At 63.6% G+C, this 17,717-nt stretch overlaps 2 protein-coding genes across 4 annotated transcripts; one reads left to right on the top strand and one right to left on the bottom strand.

Annotated features, from left to right (window-relative positions):
• Positions 1-1,795: 1,795 nt before the first annotated feature.
• Baiap3 (BAI1 associated protein 3) lies at positions 1,796-15,518 on the top strand. 3 transcript variants are annotated; one of them, XM_047534220.1, is made up of 34 exons: positions 1,796-1,919; positions 6,412-6,552; positions 6,728-6,815; positions 6,979-7,059; positions 7,320-7,427; positions 7,945-8,004; positions 8,109-8,175; positions 8,270-8,465; positions 8,790-8,834; positions 8,945-9,022; positions 9,122-9,224; positions 9,470-9,577; positions 9,664-9,759; positions 9,861-9,964; positions 10,063-10,183; positions 10,621-10,745; positions 10,819-10,909; positions 11,035-11,091; positions 11,165-11,262; positions 11,341-11,392; positions 11,507-11,637; positions 11,781-11,904; positions 11,982-12,125; positions 12,213-12,305; positions 12,392-12,583; positions 12,670-12,738; positions 12,833-12,912; positions 12,981-13,089; positions 13,333-13,404; positions 13,537-13,617; positions 13,682-13,802; positions 13,869-13,992; positions 14,064-14,269; positions 14,341-15,518. In XM_047534220.1, the coding sequence occupies exons 2-34, from the start codon at positions 6,422-6,424 to the stop codon at positions 14,442-14,444; spliced, it is 3,459 nt and encodes a 1,152-aa protein (XP_047390176.1). In that variant the 5' UTR covers positions 1,796-1,919; positions 6,412-6,421; the 3' UTR covers positions 14,445-15,518. The 3 variants fall into 3 exon arrangements, with proteins under 3 accessions (XP_047390176.1, XP_047390178.1, XP_047390177.1); XM_047534222.1 differs by lacking the exon at positions 1,796-1,919 and adding an exon at positions 1,944-2,060; XM_047534221.1 differs by lacking the exon at positions 1,796-1,919 and adding an exon at positions 3,872-3,981.
• Positions 15,198-17,705, bottom strand: Tsr3 (TSR3 ribosome maturation factor). Its single transcript, XM_047534223.1, has 6 exons — positions 17,555-17,705; positions 17,255-17,474; positions 16,655-16,848; positions 15,997-16,173; positions 15,802-15,865; positions 15,198-15,552 (listed from the first exon to the last, which is right to left on the bottom strand). Exons 1-6 carry the CDS (start codon positions 17,670-17,672, stop codon positions 15,387-15,389), a joined length of 939 nt encoding a protein of 312 aa, XP_047390179.1. The 5' UTR covers positions 17,673-17,705; the 3' UTR covers positions 15,198-15,386.
• Between the last annotated feature and the right edge of the window lie 12 nt (positions 17,706-17,717).

Below are 17,717 nucleotides of genomic sequence, written 5' to 3'. Positions count from 1 at the left end.
GGGTCCAACCAGCCCTGCAAAAAGGAGGCTAGTGCTAGTGCGAGGGGCCAGAGCCTCTGCAGCACCCTGCTAGGCCCCTCCCTGGCAGTGGGCAGGTGCCCCCCCCAACTTCCTGTTTACGGCCACTGCAGTCTCATTCCTTCACCCCAAAGCCATTATGATCACCATGGCAACCAGACCTGTTTGTTCCAACAGGTTGGCAGAAACTGACGTAAGACTGCAGGGGGGGCATCAGTTCCAGATCCTGGGAGGGAGGTCAGAGCCCCCACGCCAACTGCCCCCCTGCAGAGGACCTGCTGGGGGCACAGGGCTCAGACCCCTCCCCTGCTCACCTGACACCCCTGACCAGGCAGTTCGTGCCCTGAGCTCCCCGCCACCCCGCCAGGATGGTTAGGCTGGGTCAGGGGCTTAGTGAGGCCCTAAAGGAGAACCACCTCACCATCCCTCAGACAGGCATGGGGCTGGGCATGGATGTGAGTTGGGCTCCAAATCTAGGTGAGTGTCAGAGTCCCTAGAAAAGTAGGAAAGCCACGTGCATCCTCCTTGGACAGTAGCCAGGCTGACCTCTCCTGAGGAACCCTCTTCAGTGACCAGTAACAAGGATAGCTGGACAGCAGAGGTCAGCTATTTGCAAATGCCCTCGCCTTGAGGTCCATTCCGGAGGCCAGTCCCAGCCTTCCCTTAGTTGGCTACCCCAGCCTCCCCAGAGGGGCCATCCTTGCCCATGGGCCTGAGCCACAGTAGGCTCCAGCTCTGCCTCCCTGCTCCTCACGAGGCTGGAGACCCACTGTTGGGGATGGGCCCTTCGGGGTAAAACTTCTCCACATCTAAGTTGGATCGCCAGCAATAAGCTGTTCAGCAGTGTCCTGCCAAGGTCAGGATTGGGTCCCACAGGCCTGCCGTGCCCCTCCAAGTCCAAGCAGCTCTGGGCAGCTCCCAAGTGAGGCCCCAGGACCCTCAGCCTGAGGGAGCTTGTCAGAGATGCAGACCCTCTGCCCCCCAGCAGAGGAGAGCCAGAAGACCTGGGCTGGACCAGCAATCTAAAGAGCCCTCCAAGTGACCACGTGTGGTGTACTCAAGTTCTTGAGAACAGCTGTCTGGAGCCTGAGTAGGAAATCTGACCCAAAGAGGGTCCAAGAGGGTGCGCAGGGAAGATCCCGGCTAGGTCCAGCTGGCCTCGACTGCCAAGGTTTCCAACCTGGATCTCCCACCCTCACGGCGATCAGGGCTGTCGCAGGGTGCCCAGGGTTGATGCCTGCAGCAGTCCCTTCCACAGAGTGGACTGCACCTCTGAGAGCAGAGCCCTCAGGCCCGCAGTGGCAACGTCCCCAGAGCCAGAGCCAGAGCCAGTTGGGGCCTGGGCTTGGGGTATGTGTGGGGAGGTCAGTACTGTGCTGTGCGTGAGCCTCTGGAGAAGGCTGAGCAGCCCTTAGAGAAGAGTCCACCCTGCGTCTGGAGCATTAATTGGGTTTCTGCACCAGGGCCCCTTCCCTGGGGCTCAGGGAGGAGACCCGCTGACAGCCCCCTTTATGCTGCCACTAGTCCGGGGAAGGCGAGGGCGGCCACGCTCGCTTCCAGACAGCTCTGGGCCTGCTTGTTCTCCGCACCCACCTGTGGGTTGACTGACAGCCCCGGACGCCCCGGGGCAGGTCTCCCGAGCAGGCGCGGGGAGTGGGGGAGCCCAGGGACCACTGCTTGGCCCCCAGGCGCGGGGGCGGGCGGGGCGGGCGGGGCGGGCCTGGAGCCGCCGGCCGAGCATTTGGTCAGGCCCCGCCCCCGCCCGCGCCCCCCGCCCGCGCCGCGCGTCCGCACCGCAGTGCTCAGTCTCCAGCGCGCACGGCTGCGAGCGGTCGCTGTGCCTCGCCGTCCCCGGCCCGTCCGAGAGCAGTGCCCGCAGGAGCCCTGCGCCCTGGCCCACGGTGAGTGCCGCGGGCTCGCACCCGGTGCCGTCGGGCCGCGGTCCGGGCTTGGCCCCACGCACACTCCGGCGTGCCGACAGCCCGCCCCCTCGGGCACAGGAATCGCGAGCCGAGCCTCAGGCCGGGAAGGTATCGAGGAAGGTATCGAAGAAGCGCCCTCGGCCCTGGAGACACTGAGGTCGCTCCCGTCGGAGGGGCGGTTCGCGGGGCAGTGTTTCTCCCGCCACCAGCTCGCGCCCTGCCATCGGAGCGCGCAGCCTGGGGCGCGGCGGCGGGGTCCGCACTGCGGTGCGCGCGGGGGAGGGGATCAGCGCCGCACCTCCGGGAGAGGGCACGCGAGCCCGCCACCCCCGTCCCCCGCCGTGCCTGTCCCCGGGAGACCCACTTCGACCCCGGCGCCCCCTCCTCAGGGGAGGCCAAAGATGGGGGCGGGGCCGAGGACCCAGGAGATGTTTCGCGCGGTTTCCAAACGCCATCCCTTGCGCCCTGCGCTCCCCAGCCGGTGGGGAGTGCCCTCGCTCCTCCAGCCCTGCGATGGCCCTCCTGGGACCCTCTGTGCCCCGAAAATCCCTTCCAGTGCAAGCTGCGCCCCACCCCTCCCTCGCCTCCGGGGAATTTCAGTCCCGGAACTGGCTCCGGCCACAACTGGGGCCTGCGGAAGAGCTGGTAGAATATTACACACCACACCTGTCCCAAAGCCACCTTTGACCGCCCACCTTCCAGTGGGAGAGAGACCCCAAAAGAACTGGGAAGCAGGGCTCCCGGGGGCACCCACACCTGGAGCACAGAAGAAAGGGGGGGCAGGTAAGTAAGAGGGGACCTTACAGAAAAACTGAGGCGCCAGGTTCTGGTCCAGCACTCACGTGGGAGTGCCCCAATCCTGTTCTGCCAGTCGCGGGGGTAGCCCCCCTACAGAGCTTGTTCAAGTGCAAGCCCTCTCCCTGACCAGATTGGGATAGGAACCAGTGCAGCACGTATAGCAGGCACAGGGGAACCCCTGGAGACCCAGGAATCCATGGGGACCTGGGGAGGGTCCGAGGGGGTCTGTGGAGAAAGAAGGGAAACCCAGAGAGAAGACCAGTGTGGGGGTGGAAAGCCAGCATGTGGGACAGACATCTTGGCGCAAGGCACACATGCACCATCAAGCACCCTGATCGCCCTCCAGGACCAAATGTGCTAAGAGTGACCGCACCTCCACCCACGCTTTTAGGCGCTCAGGCATGTTGGGACCAGGAGGCCCTTGTGGCTCACCTGCCCCACTCGTGGTCTCAATGCCCGCAGGCCCAGAATGGCCTAGCAGGGGACATCTTGGCCTCAGAGTCCAGGTTTGAATCCTGTCTCTGGACAAGTCGCCCCACCCTGAGTTGTGAAGTGGACCAGGGCCACGCTGCTGTTCCTCCTGCAGCCAGGGCACAGAGTGGGCGGCTGGGTTTGGCTCAGTCCAGAGCTGGGGTAGCAGAACCTTGGCCTCCCTTGCCTTGCTCACTGGAGCTGTGCTTCTGGCCCCAGGGGCCAGTCATGGCCATGTCCAGCTCTGTGATGCTCTCCAAGCCCAAGAGGGACAGTGAGATGGGGCAGAGGCACATCGACCCACGGGAGAACTGGGGTCCCTGCCCCTGGCTCGCTCCCACCAGGACTGGCTGAGGGCAGGCCGCCAGTGCCCCTGGTACTGTCCCCAAAGGGAGGCAGTCCTGTGCTCGTGGGTCATGGCGGTGTGCAGGCCATCCCTCTCTTGTGGGTTCATGGTCACAACCTCCTTGGCAGGTGGCTCCCAGGACCTGAGCGGCTGGTTCCACAAGGTTACCAGCTGCCCAGCCTGGCAGCACAAGGTTTCCAGGGGACCGAGAGGCCCTGGGCACCAGAATGAGCTTCTGCTGTTGGCCCTGTTCTAGCAACGGGCTGGGCAGGGGGCAGCTTGATGCTTGGATGCCTGAGCAAGCTCAGGCCTTCACCTGCTGGCTCTGGGGCCTTGGGTGGGTTCCTAAGCCCCACACCTCAGTTTCCTCATCGGAGACAAGGAAGAGAGCTCACCCCTCTCTCTGGCTGGACAGAGGCTTAACAGGTGAGGTGTCCGGGCCCCTGCAGGGGAGGCCGTGTGGTCCTCCTTTCTGCCCTGTTCTCACCAGGACGCCCCTGGAGGCTGCAGCTCAGGCTGCTTAGCTCCTGCGTCATGTCTGTCTCTGGCCTGCAAAAGCCCCCAGTGCCTGTCACACAGCTGCTGCTGGCGGTTGCCCTGGCAACAGCTCAAGCAGTGGCTGCTCTGCTAGCTTTGGGGCACAGGGGGAGCATCCTCTCCATTCAACTAGAGAGGAAAGGGATTGTGACTCATGGTCCCCTGGGGACCTCAGGACTAGCTGCGGGTGTGACAGCTTTTGGAGCATCCTGCCCGAGCCCCCCAACATTTTGGGGAGGACATGGGCGGTGCTAAGAGGTTCGAAGACAGTGAGGCCTCATCTCTGGTCCCTGAGTGCAGCCCCTCATAGGGGACCCTGCTTTGGGTGTCAGGGAACAGGATGAAGTGTGGTCATGGGGTGCTGGCCTGAGCTGGTGGGGTACAGGCCAGGGGTGGAGCCTCCCACCATAGACAGCTCTGTGGGCAGCAGGAGCTTGTCAAGTTTGCAGCCAGCTGTGCTGGGCTGGGCCCTGACCGAGCGCACCAGTCTAAGGTGGAGCAGTCTGGCTGGTCTGCACAAGCCCCCCACCCCCTGAGGTCTTGGGGAAGGAGTGAAACCCTGGTCCATTTCTTGTTTTGTGAGATGGGAATTTAAGTCCCCCTTTGCTAGGGCTGATGTGTCTGGGTATGAGTGAGCATCAGATAGAGAGCCAGATAGTAAGTGCAAACACCCAGTGGTGGACTGAGTGGGCCCCGTAAACCTGAGGCCTTTGGGGTTGGGATGGGGAGCCCCAGAGGGGGTGCTGTGTGTGTGATAGGATGGCCTGGTAGGAGGACAGTTTTCCTCAGGGAGGGAGGGGGTCTCCCTGAGACTGCGTGGGGAAGGCACAAGCCCTGACCCAGGGCAGAGGTGGGCTGTGTGCTTGGGGGTGCAGTGGAAGAGGGGGGCTCTCGGAACCACGTTGCACCTGCTGCCATCCTGCCCTTTGACTAGGGGTCTGCAGGGGAAACAGCCCCCACCAAAGGGGGTATGCAGGTGACATCGGCTGAGACTTCCTCCCTGACGCACATGGGCTGGGCCTGGGGACTCAAAGCCATCGCTGGGGGTCGAGGGCCTGCCACCTGGAAAGGAGGGCATCCTTCCTGGCAGCCATTCCCAGAGCCAGGGCTGCCGCCACGTCCCCTCTGCATCCCAGCCTACGTGATGTCCCCACCTGGCCCAAATGCAGAGCTGACAGGGAGTGACAGGGAGTGGCTGAGCCTTCCAGAGGGCTCCAGGTCAGGGACCCCCCACCCCCGCCCCAGGCCCAGGCCGTGTCCTCCTAGCGGTGACATCTGGGCTGCTCCTGCTGGCCAAGCAGCATGCAGCAGAGTGATTCAGTTGCCACAGCAACAGGGACATAGTTGATGGGGATGGACAGGGAGGGAGGTGTGGCCAGCACACTGCAGCTCTTCCTGTCTGGTCCGCACTCGCTTCATGTGATTAATGATTGATTGACTGATTGCAGTACTGGAGATTGGATCCCACAGTGCCCCCTTACCACTGAGCTATGTCCCCAGCACCCGCCTCCTTTCAATTTTTAAAAATTTTGAGTCAGTCTAGCTAGGTTGCTGAGGCTGGCCTTGAACTTGCGATCTTCCTGCCTCAGCCTCCAAGTAGCTGGGGTTGCAGGGTGTCTGCAGAGACTGTGGGAAACAAGCCCAGCTTTGTGGGGAACTGCGCCTTCGGGTTTTCCGAGAGGCCCCTGAGTAAGGCACTGCCCCTGCTATTCTTGGTGGGTGAGGAATTCTGAGCGCCCTGTCCCCAGGCATCCTGGCCATGTCAGCAGCTGTCCACCCTGCCCTGGACTTATGGGCAGAAGGCCCAGTTACAGGCCCCTTGGCTCTCCGGGCCCATCTCACCTTGCTCCTCCGTGGCACCAGGGTGATGCTTTGGCCTCTGCAGAGGGCCTGGTAGCTGTCATCTGCCCGGCCCTGAGTGGGGCTGGGGAGTCGGGCATTGCTGCCCTGCATCTTGGTCCTCTTGAGGAGGTCCCAGAAGACAAGGGCACCTCTTGCTGCACTATCCTAGGTGCCCTAGAGGTGGCCGGGTCCTAGCCCTGGACGTGGGTGTGTGGCAAAACATACCCAGTGAGGTTCCAGCAGCTCCCAGATGGAGTGCCAGCTCTGAGCTGGGTACCACTGCCACCTTTGGTGGCATCTGCTGCCACATCCCCAGAGCCGCCCTGCAGGGGACACGGGGCCCCTGTGTGAAGGGTAGGCTCTGGGCCTCTGCCACCCCTCTCTCCTCCTCCCACTGCCTCCCTTGGGTGACTGTAGAAAGGGCTCTGCACGAGGAACGAGTGGACGACCAAGGTGGTGGGCCTCACTCTGCCACAGGCTGCCCGCCATGTCGACCTTGCTGGAGATCAAGAGCAGCGTGCTCAGACAGGTGCAGGTGTGTCCATCCTTCCGCCGCAGAACGGAACAGGAGCCTGTGAGCACCAGCGCCGACCTGCAGGAACCCGCCACAGGGGCCTGGTGGGTGCCCAGGGACGAGCCCTGCCGAAGGCCAGCTGTCTGGGTGGGAGTGGGGACACAGAGTCTGAGGTCAAGGCTGTGGGCATCACAGGGCACCACCCTGCACGTGGGCCCTTGGGCAGCGTGGCGTAGGGCCGCACTCCTGACTCCGAGGCTGACTGGGCCTCTCCTGCAGGAAACCTGGGGATGGTGTGGAGTTCTTCGCCCACATGCGTCTCATCCTGAAGAAGGGGGAAGGCCGACAGGGCCTGCCCTGCCCCGAGGTGAGGCGCCTCCTGCAGGGCCCCTCTGCCTGTCCACCTCTGGCCTCCACTCTCCTCTCACTCCTGGCCCCCGGAGCACCTCCTGTCCAGCAGCTGCTCTGGGGCAGGGGTGGTTCAGGGGCCCTCCCCACTCTCGGAGACCCTCACCCCACGCCCCTCACAGGTCCTCCTACGCAGTGGCTCACCAGCCCCGGCCGAGCCTGTGGACCCCAACCGTGGCCTCAGAGCCCTGACCCAGGAGGAGGTAAGGGAGTGTGGGGTCCCACCCCAGGGGGGCTCTGTCTCCTGTTCTGGGCTTAGGGCACCCAGGGTTCAGGACAGGCTGACAGCAGAGGTGGGTGGGACGGAGGGTGAGCTGAGGGCCAGCAGGTGTGAGGGCACTGAGACAGTGGCTCAGCTGGGCCAGTGGGAGGAACCACCTGGGGTGGGGGCTGGGCATGCAGGGAGTGGACAGCAGGGACTGAGGTCCAGCACTGTGCAGGAACTCAGGGCCTGTCCCCACAGGTGGAGATGCTGTACGAGGAGGCCCTGTACACAGTCCTCCACCGGGCAGGCACCATGGGTCCTGACCAAGTGGATGACGAAGAGGCCCTTCTGGCCTACCTTCAGCAGGTGAGCCAGCAGCCTTGCCCACCCCTGCCCTGCCCCAACCTGTCACCTTCGCCTGAACAGCAGACAGAATGCACCCAGAGGTGCATGAGCAAGCAGGTGCAACGGGCATGCGTGAGCAGACAGGCCCGCAGACCTGCCCAGGAGCAGGGCGGACAGTCAGAGCAGACAGACACAGAGCAGGTCGGCTAGGACAGACAGATGCACAGAGGGTGGACAGGTAGACAGACACCCTGGCTTCTGGCCCCGGCCAGCACACCGCAGCCCCGTTTCTTCTCATGCCCTCGCCTGCCCCAGCCATGCAGGCCTTGCTGCCTTGTGCCCACACTCTCCACACCAGCCTGGCAGGCTTCTTCCCAGGCACCAGGACAGGGTGGTGCACCCCACTCCCCGACCCCTGAACTCTCCTGAGTTGAAAGGTCAGTCATTCCTGACTGGCATGCACCTGAGGCCCCCAGAGCAGTGGCCAGCTTCTCCTTGGGGTTCACTTGGGCCCCTCTCACTTGCCCACCACCCACAGGTGTTTGGCACCAACCCAGAGGAGCACGCCGAGGCCATCGAGCGTGTGAAGAAGGCCAAGGTAAGGCTGTGGCCTGCCTGGGCGGACTGTGTCGCCCAGGAGGGCTGGCGTTCAGACTGAGGCTGCCTAGTCCTTCGGGGCTTTCAGCGTCCCTCTGTCCGCAGGCCCCCACGTATGCCCTGAAAGTTTCTGTCATGCGTGCCAAGAACCTTCTGGCCAAAGACCCCAACGGTGAGTGTGGGCCCCGTGGACTCAGCTGTGGCCAGGTCTACGTGGGCCGCGGAGGGCAGAGGGTCGGCCTGGGGCTGAGCCTGCTGTGTCTCAGGCTTCAGCGACCCCTACTGCATGCTGGGCATCTTGCCGGCCTCGGGCACCCCTCGGGAGCAGAGTGGGCAGAAGGAGCAGCGCTTCAGTTTCCGTAAGGGCAGCAAGCGCAGCGGCCCACTGCCAGCCAAGTGCATCCAGGTCACCGAGGTCAAGAGCAGCACTCTGAACCCCGTCTGGAAGGAGCACTTCCTGTTGTAAGGCCCCCGTCCCACTAGTGGCCGAGTGTCCTGAGGATGACGTTTCAGACCTCCCGTCTTAGGGCTGCCCCAGGCAACTCTGAGGGGTGGGGTGCTGGTCACATGCCTCACATTCTGGTCACATTCCAGAGGAGGGAAGAGGCCCAGAGAGGGGCATGGAGCCCCGTGGCCACATAGCTAATGACAGTGCAGAGTCCGGATCTAGGTCCAGAAGCCACTTGGAGAAGGGGAGCTGTGGCACACCTGCTGCCTAACTGCCCTGGCCCCCGCTGCGGCAGAGGCTCGCCCGGACCCTCACACGCGTCTCTCTGTCCCCTGCAGCGAGATCGAGGATGTCAGCACTGACCAGCTGCACTTGGACATTTGGTACTGGGCCTGAGTCCCGTGGGGCAGGGGAGTGGGCATTTCTGGTCTGGGAGGAGCAGGGGGACTCTGACCTGGGCTGGGAGTGCCAGACAACCCATGCCATCCTCCAGGGACCACGATGACGACGTGTCCCTGGCAGAAGCATGCAGGAAGCTGAATGAAGTAATTGGCCTGAAGGGAATGAGCAGGTATGGGGTGGGGGGACCTTGTACCCCCAGGTTGCAGGTGGGGCCCAGGGCCCAGTGGCTCCCAGGGCCACTGGTCTGAGCTCACCTGGTTGTGCCCAGGTACTTCAAGCAGATTGTTAAGTCAGCGCGAGCAAATGGCACAGCAGGGCCCACCGAGGACCACACGGATGACTTCCTGGGGTGCCTCAACATCCCTGTGCGGGTATGCGGGCTCGGGAGACAGGGTGACTATGCCAAGGTAACACCTGCCACGCGTGTGGGGACACTTGCAGTGGCCGTGACCTTCGACCCCCAAGGGCCCCCCTCCTTGGGCTGCAGGGAGGGGCCGTCTGAAGTGCCTCTTGCCTTGGGGTGTCCCCGAGCCCCCACATTCTCCCCAGGTTCTACAGGTCTCTGGGGGAGGACGTGGGGAGGGTGTCATAGGCCTGACCCCCACCCCCACCACAGGAGGTACCCGTGGCTGGAGCAGACCGCTGGTTCAAGCTGGAACCGCGTTCCAGCGCCTCCCGTGTGCAGGGAGATTGTCACCTGGTCCTCAGGCTGATCACCACGCAGGTGGGGTCCCGCGGCAGCCCTGCCCTGCAGCCCTGCCCCTGCCCGCTGGGCTGGGGCAGGCCAGTGACAGGCAGGCTCTGTTCCAGAGGGACACCAGCATGAGCCAGCGTGGGAGATTCGGCTTCCTGTCCTACCTGCTGCTGCTCAGCCGCGTGCTGCGGTTCGAGCACCGAGTAGAGGAGGTAGTGGGCACCTCTGGGAGCCCAGGACAGCTGGGCCAGGCGTCGAGCAGGGTGGGGCGGAGGGCTCCTGGGCCTCCGCCCACCCTCTGCCTCCTCTCCAGCCCAATTCGAGCAGCTGGCATGGCGAGCTCAGCGGGCCTGGGGCCACTGTCCTCTGTCTGCACGGAGCCCAGAGCAACCTGTCCCCCTTGCAGCTGGCTGTGCTGTGAGTGGGCTCAGCAGGCCATGGGCAGGAGTGGGAGGGTGGACTGTGAATGGGCAGGGCTGGGCATATCCTTCTGACCATGGGCTGGGCCCCTGTAGGCACTGGCAGGTCAGCAGCCGCCACCATCAGACCCGCACTCTGGACTACGGCTACCTTCTGGGGCTGCTCGAGGACATGCAGGCCCACTGGGAGGAGGCACCCCTGCTGCCCCAGGAGCAGGTGGGCACTGCCAGGGGCCATGTCCGTGCTGGGGGCCAGTCCTGCTCTGCCCCTGACCTTGACGACGGGGACAAGGCACATGCGTGAGGCAGTGTACACTGTGCAGGGAGGAGGCGGCGGGTTGCCTTGGAGTAAATTGGGAAGGAGGCCCCCTGGTCAGACGGGCCGTGGGAAACAGCAGGAGGGACTGGACACTGGCAGGACAGAGGACAGCTGATGCAGGGGCCCCTATAGGTGCAGTGAGTGGGGCACTGAGACGGGGACAGGCCAGTGGGGGAGACCATCCTGGGGGAGGCCAGTGGACAGGGTTTCCAGGACAGAACCGTGGTGGGAGGGCACTGCTGCCGAGGCAGGGAAGGTGTTCCCCCGCTTCAGTGAGCAGGGCTGCCAGCACCACGTCCAGCTTCTGTAGCTCTGAAGACACCTGCTGCCCGCAGGAGGAGAGCCTGGCGGACAGCTTTTCTGCCTTCTCTGAGTTCGGACTGCGGCTGCTGCGCCAGCTCCGGGATTACTTCCCTGCCACCAACAGCACAGCTGTCTACCGCCTGGAGCTGCTGCTGAAGTGGGTGCAGCCCCTGGCGGGGTGGGCGGGTGCTGGCTGGGCCCCTGCAAGCGTGCGTGCCGTTCCCGCCCAGGTGTCTGGACAAGCTGCAGCTCTTCCAGCCCTCCTTTGAGATCTGCCCCTTTGAGACAGAGCTGAACATGGACATCGCTGCTGCCCTAAAGGTGAGTTTGGGCCTATCTGGGCTCTCCACTGGCCCTGCCCAGCCCTGCCTGGACTTGCTGGCCCATGGCCCCTTGCCACCTTTCCCCTTCTTCAACCCATGCTGCCTTGCTGGCCTGCATTGCAGAGGGGCAACCGTGAGTGGTACGACAGGCTCCTGAGTGCCAAGAGTCCTCGAGAGCAGGTGAGCTTGGGGCAGCCTTGCTCGTGGTGGGTGCAGAGGCTGAGAGGTCAGTGCAAACTAGGCTTCTTCGCAGCCAGGAGCGCAGCGCCTGGCCGGGCTTGTCGAGCTGGCCGACGTCATCTACGAGGACCTGCAGGCCTGCTATGGCATCTACGCCAGCCTTTTCCATGGGTAGGCCTGCTCCTGAACGCTGATACGGGCTGGGTCCAGGGCGGGGGCGGGCAGGAGACTGAGGCCTGTCCTTTGCAGCATCCTGAAGGTGGACTTCTTCACCCTTACTTTCCGGCAGCTGGAGCGTCTGGTGAGGCGGGTCCTCAACCCTGGGTGCCCAGTGGCCATGGGGAGTGGGGAGAGACCTCTGGTTAGGGGCCCAGTTTCCTTGTTAGCAGTGGCACAACCCTGCCATCTTGGGCAGGTGGCCGAGGAGGCGTGGGTGCTGACGGAGGAGCTGAGCCCCAAGATGACTCTGCAGGTGGCCTCAGGGCTCTTTGAGCTCTACCTGACCCTGGCTGACATCCAGCACTTCTGGAGCTACATCCCTGGCCGGTGGGTGCCACAACACCTGTGCCCCCCGGCTGCTCAGATCCAGGGCTCAGTGAAGGAGGCTCTCGGATGCCCCCTGAGGCTGTGGGCCGGGCACCTGCTGGGCTGCCCGTGTGGAGACGGTTCTGCGTGCATTCCCACTGCAGAGACAGCCGCTCCCTGACCCTGGCCGGTATCCACGCCCCATTCCTGCCTGCCGTCAAGCTCTGGCTGCAGGTGCTGCGGGACCAGGCCAAGTGGCGCCTTCAGGGAGCTGTGGATGTGGACACGGTGAGTGCGTGCTCCACCTGAGGACACTGGGGCTTGTCCCGTGTCCCCTGCCACTCAGGCCTCCTCTTGCCTTCCAGCTGGAGCCCGTGGACGTCTCATCCAAGCACAGCAGCTCTGCCGCTACCGCCAGCCTCTGCTTCAGCCACATCCAGGAGCTTTGGGTCCGCCTGGCGTGGCCCGACCCTGCCCAGGCCCAGGGGCTGGGCACCCAGCTTAGCCAGGTGCGTTGGCTGGGGCGAGGGGAGCAGGCTGCGAGGACATCGCGGCAGAGGAGGGGACCCAAGCTCCTAGCCTGTTTCCCATCCCAGGACATGTGTGAGGCTGCCCTCTTCTACACGGATCTGCTGCGAAAGAAGGTGGATGCCCAGCCCGGGGCGGCTGGCGAGGCCGTGAGTGAGCCAGTGAGTGAGTGGTGGGGCAGGTGAGGCCTGTCAGTGGCCGGGCAGGGCCACCTGCTGCAACCATCTGCCTGGCCACTCCTCCCTAGCTCTGTGTGGTGCTCAACAACGTGGAGCTTGTGCGCAGGGCCTCGGTGCAGGCACTGAGGGGCCTGGCGTGGCCCGAGGGAACCGTGGGGCTGGAGGGGGTGCTTCCCCGCCCCCTACTCAGCTGCATACAGGTCCTGGAGGAGGACCTGCGCCGGGAGGCCCACACCGTGACAGCACACCTGACCTCCAAGGTGGGCAGCACGGCAGGACCTGGCACCGGGTGTGGAGGCTGCCCCTGGCGTGCCTACCCTGGTGCTGAGCATTGGCCTCCCCTCAGATGGTGGCCGACACCCACAAGTATGTGCAGCACATCAGCCTCTCCCCTGACTCCATTCAGCATGGTGAGGTGCGTGCTGGCGTGAGCCCGAGGCGCGAGTGAGCCTGTGCTAGGGGCGGGCTCGGTCCAGGTGCAGGCTGGCCCTGAGGACCCCTGCCCACAGGCTGTGGCCCCGCTCATGAAGTACCTGGACGAGAAGCTGGCCTTGCTGAACGCCTCCCTGGTGAAGGAGAACCTGAGCAGGTTTGCTGGGCAGCTGTGGGGTGGGGTGGGCGGGTGGCCCAGGTGCTCATCTGGGCCGCATCCTGCAGGGTGCTGGAGGCCCTCTGGGAGCTGCTGCTGCAGGCCATTCTGCAGGCGCTGGGCGCGCACAGCGACGTCTCTGCCGACTTCTATGGGCGCTTCCACTTCACGCTGGAGGTAGGGGCATGAGGCGCCCCCGGCCTCCACCTGCTAGCCCCTGCTAGGACACCCGCCTCCGCCTGGCCGCTCCCATATTCCCCGGGGTGGCACTTCCTGTTGTGACAGGGGTCTGTTGTGACAGGGGCCTCAGATGCTGGCCTTTCCCCTGGCCTCCTGAGACATGTGATGAGCCACCTGCAGGGGCTCCACACCCTTCAGGCCAGACCCCTGATGTCTCTCCCCCTGCTTTCCCCGCCCCAGGCTCTGGTCACTTTTTTCCACGCTGAGGGCCAGGGCCTGCCCCTGGAGAGCCTGAGGGACGGAAGCTACAAGGTGAGGCCCGGCCCCCCTGGGGCACCACCTTCAGCCCACTGCCCAGCAGCAGGCCCCCTCGCAGTGGGTGGAGCCAGGGGACCACAAGGGTGCCTGCCGCCATGTGGCCAGTCACCAGTGCCCTCCCCGCAGAGGCTGGAGGAGGAGCTGCGCCTGCACAGGTGCTCCACCCGGGAGTGCATCGAGCACTTCTACCTGGACAAGCTCAAGCAGGTAGGACGGCCTCCGCGCGCTCCCCGCCCGGCCCTCTGGCCCTGCTCACTGGCCTTTCCTGCAGAGGTCGCTGGAGCAGAACCGGTTCGGCCGGCTGAGTGTCCGCTGCCATTACGAGGCAGCCGAGCAGCGGCTGGCCGTGGAGGTGCTGCATGCCGCAGACCTGCTCCCCCTGGATGCCAACGGTGAGGTGCGGCAGTGGCCGGTGGGGGCTGTGGGCGGCCCGCTTGCTGACGGCTGTGCCCCCGCAGGCCTGAGTGACCCCTTTGTGATCGTGGAGCTGGGTCCACCTCACCTCTTCCCACTGGCCCGCAGCCAGAGGACCCAGGTCAAGACCCGGACGCTGCACCCAGTGTTCGACGAGCTCTTCCACTTGTGAGTGCCCGCCCTGTCCCTGTGCCCTCCTCACCTGGCGCACGGCTGGTTCCCGACTGCCCCCTCTGCAGTTCTGTGCCCGCAGAAGCCTGCCGCCGCCGTGGGGCCTGCGTGCTGTTCACGGTCATGGACCACGACTGGCTGTCCAGCGATGACTTCGCTGGGGAGGCTGCCCTCAGCCTGGGCAGTGTCAGTGGCATTTCAAGGCCCCAGGTGGGGGGGAGTACAAGGGCCGGGCAGCCTATCACCCTGCAACTGCGCCGACCCAGAGCCCAGGGTGAGTGAAGTGCGGTGGTGGGGATGGTGGGCGGCAGGCCTGGCTCTCACACGCCACCTGCTCACCCGCAGTGAGGTCAGCCCTGAGGATGCTGGAAGGTCGCACCAATAAGGAGGCGCAAGAGTTTGTCAAGAAGCTCAAGGAACTGGAGAAGTGCATGGAGGCGGACCCCTGAGCGCCCCTCCTGGCAACAGCTGACCCTCCTCCCCAGCACGCCACTTTGTGCATCCAGGCCTCACTGAGGCCCCTCAACTGTCATGGCTGACCCTGTGGCTTCCATCTGTGTCCCTTTGATGTGTGCTACGAACCCATGTCCCCCAGTGCATCCCACCCTGAACACAGGCCAACTTGGCGGGACCTGGCCAGCAGCTGCACCCTGGATGATGCAAACACAGTGGGCCTGGTCATTAGGTGGGCAGCTCCCTAGGGAGGCAAGCAGCTGGTCTCGGCAAACCCTTGCTCTCCAGGGCCAGTAGGCAGTCTGGACACTTTGGGTCAGAACTGGAAGTGAAAAAGGCGTACTAGTATAAGAGGGTGGGGACCAGGGATGCTGCTCAGTATCCTCCCGTGCACTCACTGGTCAGCCCCCAACATCAACAATGCCACTGTGGAGGGTCCTCTCAGAGGAAGCTCTACCCCCTCTCCCCCAGGGAGAGCAAGGCCCCACAGGCTGAGTCAAGTTTAGAGGACCCAAGCTTGGGAGGGAAGTAGGTGCCAGCCCCGCCCAAAGCAGGATGAATAGAGAAGCCGGTGGGAGATCATGTGGGCTTCCAGACCCCACCTGGCTCCTGAGCCTGCCAGGGGGTGATGGGAAGGTCAGGGTTAGGGGTTCTGTATCAGCTGGTCAACACATGCATGACCACATCACTTATCCCACGACCCAGACTCACTGAGCTGCCCCCAACCCCCAGGCTAAGTGCAAAGACACAGACTCGCACTGGGGGCTGCTTCTCAGTCTATAATTTCATTGAAAGCATCCCACGCGAGGCTTTCCCAGTGTGGAGAGGAACACAGTCCTGCCAGCAGCTGTAGGGTCGCAGCTGCCAGGCTGTCTATTCCCGCATCCCTCGACTTCCTTATCACACAGCTTCAACAATGTATGTGGTGTCTATGATGTTCAGTCTCTCTGCCGTTTCTTGATTCCTTTCCAAATCTCAGTTGGGGCCCTGGCCTCAACCCCTGGTTCTGGAGCTTCTTCCTCTTGAAAGCAGTTACTGCTTCCTCTATCCCCAGCATCCGGCCCCTGGTCCTCAGACTCGCTGTCATCTGTATCTGTGAGCAGCCTGGAAGGGAAGAGTGTGTTCTCTCTTGGGGGCACCTGAGGCATTCTCCCACTCAGCCCTCAGCCCTTGCACTCACCCCTGAGCTGAGGACACATTTCTCTTATGCCCTGTGTTCTCCAAGCCACATCCTCCCCAGCAGAAAGACTTCCACTTTACATTCTGCAGTCCTCTCCCAGGGGTTGCTTAGGACACCACCCCTCTGTACAGGAGGAGCAGAGGCCAGGGGCCAAGAAAAGCTCCAGGACCTACCGGGTGCTGGTCACAGGCCTGTTGGGGTTTGCAAACTCTCGCCCTGAATCCACATCAAAGGGGTCTGAACCAAGGGAGGAAAGAAAGAAAGGTGACCTCTAAGTGAGTTCTCGTAACTCGGGGGCTTTTCAGAAGAAGTGCAGGCCTGGAGGGCTTCAGTTCCCTCGCAGGGCACCCACCTACATCAGGCCTCACCAATTTCCTCCTCCTGGGGCCTGTCCCTGGCACTGGCCAGGAACCCCTGCTCTGCCTGCAGCACCTCCTCTGGTCCACTGCAGGCTGCATATGTGTCCAGGAGCTGTCGGTTCAGGTCCAAGAAGCCCTTGCCCCACTTAAACTTCCGCAGTAAGATGACAGCAAGATCTGAAAAGCCTGGAACAGGAATGGCATGGGAAACAAAACCCAAGAATGTCAGCAATCCTTCCAGGAAATGTGTCCTCCTCACCCCAGTTGCTGTATGCAGCTGCCATCCCAGGGAGACGATGGTCACCAAACTACAGTCCTGACTGCCCCCACCCCAGTTCCCTTGCCTGTCCCTCTCCCTTCCTGAGGAACACAAACATTCCCATTGAGTCTGTCCCTGTGTCTCATGGCCGTCCATCTGGGCCTCTCCTAGGATCACAAATGCCCTGAGAAGGCTGAGAAGGAAGTTTCTCAGGGCAGTGCCGCCTGGGACAGCGAGGAACCTCATTCTGCCTTCAGCTCAACTCCACGAGGACCAGCTGATTGGGATTGAACCCCTGGGTCCTGATGGCCTCCCTGAACGTGCCCCTCACTTCTCCAGGGGCCTGCTAGGAGAAAACCATTCTAAGAGCAGAGACCACCGGGTTGTCAGGGCAGGCCTGAAACTCACCTACGATGCAGAAGGCAGCAGCAAAAGCTTCCACACAGGAAAGTCTGCAGGGCCGGCCATAGTTTACAGGGTTGGCAGCCACCAGGTAGGGGAGCAGCCGCAAGTGGCTCCCTCTCATCTTCCCAAAGGGTGTCTCGTCCAACCTGGCCCAGGAGCAGTCTATGACTGCAACCCCAGACTGTGCCACCAGCGGTCTGTCAGGAACAGCACAGGCTAAGTTCAGGGGTTTGCACCACTTTGGTGATGGCCCCTAAGTAAGGCATACCCCTGGAACTTGTCCCCTGAGGGATATGGAACATCCTTCCTTTATCCCAGACACCTGCAAAGGGCTACCTGGGCAAGCTTTTAAGGCAATATCTAAAGAAGACTTATTCACTCTGCAAAGGTTTATCCTAGGTCTATCTACATTCCAGGTCCAGCCTTCGGCAAGGGACAAACTAGATGGACGCGCACGCCTTGGCCACGTGGGGGGCGCGCTTGTAGGGGCCCAAGAACACCTAAGCGAACCCCAAGGGAATATGTGCAGGTCTATTTGCTAAAACGACATACTCCGGATAAACGTTACGCCCCCTCCCCAGTCCCCAGGTCTCCCACGCCTACCTGTCTGCGGGGGACACGTACTGGGTGCCCACGGGGCTGAGCACCAGGCCGCCGAACCTCTGGCCCAGGCGCAGACAGCGCACCAGGCCCAGGCGGGCCAGCTTGCGGCCCGTGCAGCGCCGGGGGTCGCAGTGGCCCAGCTCCCACATAGCCAGCTCGCAGGGCAGCGCCGCCCGGCCCGCGCCGCCCTGGTCCTCGGCCGCCTCTGGCTCCACCGACGCTGCACAGGGAGAAGAGCGCCCCGGGCCTCAGCGCGGGCTCGCGCGCCCCTGGACCCCAATCCCGGCCCCTCTCACTCACCCCGTAGCGCGGCGTCCACCTCCTCCGCGAAGGCCTCCAGGGAGCGGCCCGGCCGACGCCGCGCGCGGGCGCCCTCCGCCCCCGGCCCGGTCCCACGAACCGTCTTCCTGCGCCCCATGACCCGCGAGGCGCAGGCACCGCTCGGCCCTGGGAAACTGCGCAC

The sequence above is a fragment of the Sciurus carolinensis genome, chromosome 18 (genome assembly GCF_902686445.1).
Source record: "Sciurus carolinensis chromosome 18, mSciCar1.2, whole genome shotgun sequence".
NCBI classification, from domain to species: domain Eukaryota; kingdom Metazoa; phylum Chordata; class Mammalia; order Rodentia; family Sciuridae; genus Sciurus; species Sciurus carolinensis.
The sequence above is the reverse complement of the archived record's forward strand: the minus strand, read 5'-3'. Positions and strand labels throughout refer to the sequence as shown.

What these genes read in the sequence shown, in the direction of transcription:
- Baiap3 (XM_047534220.1), top strand. Translation starts at nt 6,422, where the DNA reads ATGTCGACCTTGCTGGAGATCAAGAGCAGCGTGCTCAGACAGGTGCAG. An exon ending in AGCGTGTGAAGAAGGCCAAG is followed by an intron (nt 8,005 to 8,108) that starts GTAAGGCTGTGG and finishes CTCTGTCCGCAG; the next exon opens with GCCCCCACGTATGCCCTGAA. An exon ending in CGCCTGGAGCTGCTGCTGAA is followed by an intron (nt 10,746 to 10,818) that starts GTGGGTGCAGCC and finishes GTTCCCGCCCAG; the next exon opens with GTGTCTGGACAAGCTGCAGC.
- Tsr3 (XM_047534223.1), bottom strand. Translation starts at nt 17,672, where the DNA reads ATGGGGCGCAGGAAGACGGTTCGTGGGACCGGGCCGGGGGCGGAGGGC. An exon ending in GGTGGACGCCGCGCTACGGG is followed by an intron (nt 17,475 to 17,554) that starts GTGAGTGAGAGG and finishes CTCCCTGTGCAG; the next exon opens with CGTCGGTGGAGCCAGAGGCG. An exon ending in TGCTGCCTTCTGCATCGTAG is followed by an intron (nt 16,174 to 16,654) that starts GTGAGTTTCAGG and finishes TTCCTGTTCCAG; the next exon opens with GCTTTTCAGATCTTGCTGTC.